The sequence below is a fragment of the Pistacia vera genome, unplaced genomic scaffold, assembly GCF_008641045.1.
Source record: "Pistacia vera cultivar Batoury unplaced genomic scaffold, PisVer_v2 Contig1391, whole genome shotgun sequence".
Classification (NCBI taxonomy): Eukaryota; Viridiplantae; Streptophyta; class Magnoliopsida; order Sapindales; family Anacardiaceae; genus Pistacia; species Pistacia vera.
The window spans coordinates 16,899-22,910 of record NW_022195457.1 but is presented as its reverse complement, the minus strand read 5'-3'; the positions used below and the strand labels follow the sequence as shown (position 1 = coordinate 22,910).

The window sequence follows — 6,012 nt, the reverse complement described above, 5'->3', positions numbered from 1 at the left end:
CTAACAATTTATATACAAAACATAACAATTTATATACAAAAAAAAATTTGCTGCAAATAAAGCCTGGGAAAAAATAAAAAAATAAGGGAAAAAGAAAAAACCCAGTTGAACACATAGCAAGTATGTTGTGACAAAGAAACGGTACAGCTCTAAACTATAGTTATAAGTGATGCATTCATGCACAAGAACATTGATAATTAAAAGGAGTTGAATTGAGTTAAGAGATGATCGTAATAATATCACCCACACAATCATTCTTTGGCACAACTTTAACTGGCCAGGCACCACTAAGAGAGTTTATCTCACAATACAATCAAGGTCTTGAGAAACGGCGAGAGCAGGAAAGGAAAGAAGATTTCAACACACTTAATCTGTAGGCAATTCTACAAACAAAGGAACCAATGGAAGAGCAATGCAGAAGGCTTTATACACTAGCTGTTACAGTGTGTTTGGATCAAAACTCTAGCTATTTATGATCTGGATGGGCATCTCTTTGAATTATTTGGGCTGGAGATATTGTTATGCTGGATTAGATCATAATATTCAGGCCTAACACATTCATCCAATGGCGTGCAGTGTAAACACACAGAATCAAATTCAGACATTCATCAAAATAAACTATATTTCTCTTTATCAATGGCACAACACTTCTATTTATCAATCACACAAACCAGTCCCACCAAATTGACTAGATTTCTCTTCATCAACGCAACTCCATTCAACACATTCATCCAACTAAAAAAAAAAAATATATATTGAAAAAAAATTTGAAAAACAAACTGTCTAATTACCGGTGGCAGATGACGAAGACGAAGAATAAGCACAGAATTGCGAATCCAGAAGATCAACAGCGCGAAGACGAAGAACACCCTATAACGCAAATGGAAGACAAAGAAGATGGTAATGGCTGTCTTTTACAAAGTTCCCCAAAATGTTTTAACCTAACGCAAAATTTTATTTTATTTTTTTTAAATTTTAATAACATTATGGACGGCCGTCCATAAGGGTTGGACGGCCATCCTTTACATAATGGACGGCCGTTCATTCATTGTGGACTAGCGTCCATACTGAATGGACGGCCGTCCAGTGTTAAAAATTATTTTTTTTTTTTTACGAATTACTTTTGGATGGGCATTCATTACTTACGAACGCCCGTCCACAATTAAAAGACGGCCGTCCACCGTTTTTTTTAAGATTTGTAAAAGCCAAATACATGGACGGGCGTCCAAAAATTACGGACGCCCGTCCAAAATTAAGGGACAGTCGTCCACAATTGGTGGACGGGCGTCCCCAAAGAATTTTTTTTTTCCATATTTGGGTGAAGGACGGGCGTCCATTATTTGTGGACGCCCGTCCAAAATTAATGGACGGCCGTCCATAATGGATGGACGGTCGTCCCTAAGGTTTTACAAATTTTTTAATTTTATTTTAATAGGGACGGGCGTCCATATTATATGGACAACCGTCCCTCAAATATGGACGCCTGCCCATATAATATGGACGAGCGTTCATATGAGTGAACGGCCGTCCAAATTTGATGGACAACCGTTCACTAGAAAAAAAATTATAAAAAAAATGGTGAGACGCGTTACACGTAAGCCGGTACAGAAATTCGGTGCTAATGTTTCGGTGTCTGTAGTGTTATTGGTCATTGATTGCTTACGCCCCCATAGGCCACAATGACACTAGCTGCGTGACGGAAATTTTCCATCCAGTGAATTAATTGGTGTTGACTGATTTGAAGATTTTTTAAATTAATTTCTTTTTTTGAAAATTCTTAAAATTCCAAAATATTTAATCATTAATATTTTTAATAAAATAATTATTGAGGTATAAATAATTTAAATTTAAATATATTGATTTAAGGGTAAAATGGGAAATTGAAATTTAAAGAAGGGGTAAATTAGATATTTTAGTCAGCCATTACTGGTAATGGATGACATTCCTCCCAAACTTGGGAGGTATCCCACACGACTCTTTTTTAAGGAATAAAATTTCTATTCCTTATGCAACTCTTATAAACCAAACAAGGAATAAGGAATAAGATTTTCTATTTCTTTGTCCATTCATTCCAATCAAACATAATCTTATAGTTTAATTTGTTTTAGAAATCATCATGTTGTTTTTGAAATTATAATCAAACAATTAATAGTAATTTGGGATAAATTAGAAGTTTTTAATTCATATGTAAGAATAGGGTTAGAGTTTATATGAGAAATAGGGATTCATCATTCATGATATATATATATATATAAAATAGTGGTGTACTCAAGAACAATATTATAATTTATAGTAGTTTATTTAAGGTTAAAATTCTCAAAACTGAAGAAATTAAAAAAATGGGGACTACTTACACATAGAATGGTAGCTAAAAATCACTTCCCTAAATTTAATAAGGGCCAGCAAGAGATAACAATGAAGCATGGTTGTACTTAATCTCTTCCGAGGGTCTAAGGGGATTTGTAGATACTTTGTTTCCAAATCTCATTAAAGAGTGATGATCTGAAATTCTGCACCAACTAGAATATCGATACAAAATTCCTCATCAATTGGAGGTACTCGGTTAACTGTGTTGGAACCGAGCAAGATGGGTGCGTGACTCCAGAGAGTCAATGCTGAAGACTATGTCAATGCATGATCATGGATGAGGTTGAAACGGATGTCCCAGAAAATGATGCAAGAGTAGGAACTTTTAAAGTGGTTCGGCTAGGAGAAAACAAAGCCTACATCCACTAATTATTCTTGAGTATGAACTGAGCAACAACCAAAGGTCCCCCTTTTCTTTTCTTCCTTTCTATTTATATGGAGTACCGGCAGTACGTCAACCGGGTCGTCATGATTTAGACGGCAGCTAGAGGCTCACATGCTCCCCAATGGCAAGGAATGTTGGTGTTGACCTCGACATGAGGCGCTTTTACAGGCTTTCTGTCGACTTAGTTGCATGAAAGGCATGTGGAGCCTACTTGGCCACGTGCCATCGATCGGGGTAGGCAGTGTACACATGGCAAAATGGTTTGGCTGAATGGAGGGATGATTCGTACAATGAGTTTCTTTGCCCACCTCGCCAAATGTCATGTTCACATTCGTCCATTGATCTCTCGCGCTTTCTCTATTTATCTATATTCCCGAGCTTGATACCTACGTTGTGTGGAGATGTACTCCAAGCTCTTTAAGTGGTTCTGAGCTGGCGATCTTTACCGCACAACAAAGAGTTTAGTAAACTTGTCGATAATCATAATTTAGTTTTTACTTTTATCTTTTTTATTTTTTTTATATCTTGCTCTACTTGAAACTAATTATTGGTATATCATAGTTACTATAAAAAAACAAATTAAAGAATCCATGTTTTTTAGCATAATTTTTTTATTATGATCTTTTTATAGTATTGATAAAGAGATAGTTATTATGTATGTTATAATCTTAGTGATATAAGTGTAATAGATTAAGGAAGACAAAATGATAAGAAAGTAAAGTCGAAAGAGGGCCGTAAAACTTCTATTCTTTTCACTTCATTGTAATAGTAAAATGAAGAGGAGGGGGGCTTTTTATAGCCAACGCCTCCTTCTCCATTCACCGCCTCAAAGTTAAGGCGGTGGATGGCCAATTACAACACTCCCCTTGGACATCCATTGCTTTCAGATAATTGTGTTTAACCTTACTGAAGAAAAACCCAGTGGGAAAAAAAACTTAAGTAAATAAATACAACTCTACTGTAATGTGAAATTGGACGTGCTTCATACTACCTCATTAAAAACCTTGTCAAGAAAACCCAGTGGGACAAAACCTGATCAAGGAAAAAAGAGTACAGTACACATATGTCCAGTACAACAAACAATACAATAAACTTTTCTAAAAACTCCCCCTAATCGATGTTCCTTTTGATCAATGCTCCCCCTCATAGTGGTAGAGTTAATTTAGTAACTTATTGAGCCACCACATACCGATGTTATACACTAACTTTTCAAATGTTGATGTTGGTAAGGCCTTAGTGAATAAATTTTCAAGATTATCACTGGAGCGTATTTGTTTGACATCAATTTCTCGATTTTGTTGGGGTTCATGTGTGTAAAAGAACTTCGATAAAATATGCTTGGTTCTGCCTCCTTTGATATATCCTCCCCTGACTTCAACAATACATGCTACATTATCTTCATTTATAATTGTGGAAGCATCTAAGGTACATGGCAATTTGCATGTACTTTCAATATCATGGATGACAGATCTTAACCATACGCATTCTTGGTTGGCTTCGTGAAGCGCATGAATCTCGGAGTGGTTGGAGGGAGTGGTAACCAATGTTTGTTTTATAGAACACCATGATATTGCAATACCATTATAAGTGAAAACATTTCCCATCTGCAAGTGGGCTTTGTGAGGATTAGAAAGGTACCCAACACCTGTATAGCCAACTAATTTAGGATCATTATCACTTCCTTGGATAAAATAATTCCAAGTCTTTTGTTCCACTAAGGTAACAAAAGACATGTTTGATCCCATTCCAATGTCGGCGAGTTGGTGCAGAGCTAAATCTTGCCAATAGATTCACTGCAAATGCTATGTTTGGTCTCGTATATTGTGCCAAATATAATAATGCACCTATTGCATTTAGATACGGTACTTCAAGACCAAATATCTTTTCGTCGTCTTCTTTAGGATGAAATGGATCATTTTTAGGATCAAGAGACCAAACTACCATTGGGGTACTCAAGGGGTGAGATTTATCCATTAAAATCGCTTAAGGATCTTTTCAGTACAATTTGATTGATGAAGCAAAATTCCATATGAACAATGCTCGATCTGCAAACCGAGACAATACTTTCTTTTCCCCAAATCCTTCATTTCAAATTCTTTGTTTAAGTACTCAATAGCTTTTGTGACCTCTTCAGGAGTCCCTATTAAGGTCATATCATTGACATAGACTGCCATAATTGCAAATCCTGATTCTGACCTTTTTATAAAGACACATGGGCATACAGGATCATTGATGTATCCTTCCTTAAGCAGATATTCACTAAGACGATTATACCACATTTGTCTTAATTGTTTCAACCCATATAACTATCTTTGCAATTTTATTGATTACATGTTCCTTTTATTTGGTTCTAGCACTTTGAATCCTTCAGGGATTTTCAATAGATCTATGCATCCAGTGTACCATACAAATACGCAGTGACAACGTCATGAGATGCATATCAAGTCCTTTTGAGACTGATAAACTAATCAAGTATCGAAACGTGATAACATCCATCACTAGTGAATACGTCTCATCAAAGTCAATTCCAGGTCTCTGTAGGAAACCTTGAGCCACTAGTCTAGCCTTATACCTAGTAATCTCTTTTTTCTCATTTCATTTCCTTGTGAATGCCCACTTGTATCCTATAGGTTTCACGTTTTCAAGCATTTGGACTACAGGTCCAAATACATTACGTTTTGCTAGAGAGGTTAATTTCGCTTGAATTGCCTCTTCCCATTTTGGCCCATCATATCTTTGTCGACATTCATCAACAGAACGTGGCTCAAACTCATCATTTATAATTTCAGTAGCTACTGCGTATGAGAATATGTTATCGACAATAGTTGTCTCACGATTCCACATTTCTCTAGAGTGAGTATAGTTTATAGAAATTTCTTCATTTTTATGTTCTTGTATTCCTTTAGGGATTTCCTTCTCTTTAGGGGCTTGTGTCCTTTCAAGGACTGTTAACTCTTCTGGAGTTAGTTTAGAAAATGTGGAATTGTCAATTATTCTAGTATTGTCAATATTGGCATCTATTTGATTTTGTGCCTTTCGTTTCCTAGGAACATTATCCTTGGCTCCAACAGGCCTACCATGCTTCTGGTACATAACAGATGAATCGATCGCTACTTGCATGGATTGTTCATTGGTAACATCAATCCTTACTGGTGTATTGATAGCATGAATGTATGATCTTGTTCTTTTTGCTGCATCTGTAAATGCATCAGGCATTTGGTTGACAATATTTTCAAAAGTGTTATTCTTTGCACTTCAAT

General features: G+C 36.0%; 1 protein-coding gene across 1 annotated transcript; it reads right to left on the bottom strand.

Moving 5' to 3' along the window:
- Positions 1-783: 783 nt before the first annotated feature.
- LOC116122991 lies at positions 784-5,031 on the bottom strand. The gene is made up of 4 exons (XM_031408790.1): positions 4,806-5,031; positions 3,942-4,397; positions 3,744-3,784; positions 784-870 (listed from the first exon to the last, which is right to left on the bottom strand). Exons 1-4 carry the CDS (start codon positions 5,029-5,031, stop codon positions 784-786), a joined length of 810 nt encoding a protein of 269 aa, XP_031264650.1.
- Between the last annotated feature and the right edge of the window lie 981 nt (positions 5,032-6,012).

Coding starts and splice junctions, on each gene's coding strand:
- LOC116122991 (XM_031408790.1), bottom strand. CDS start 5,031: ATGTGGTATAATCGTCTTAGTGAATATCTGCTTAAGGAAGGATACATC. Junction 3,785..3,941: donor AAAGTTAGTGTATAACATCG/GTATGTGGTGGC, acceptor TTCCTTGATCAG/GTTTTGTCCCACTGGGTTTT. Junction 871..3,743: donor TTGACAAGGTTTTTAATGAG/GTAGTATGAAGC, acceptor TTTGCGTTATAG/GGTGTTCTTCGTCTTCGCGC.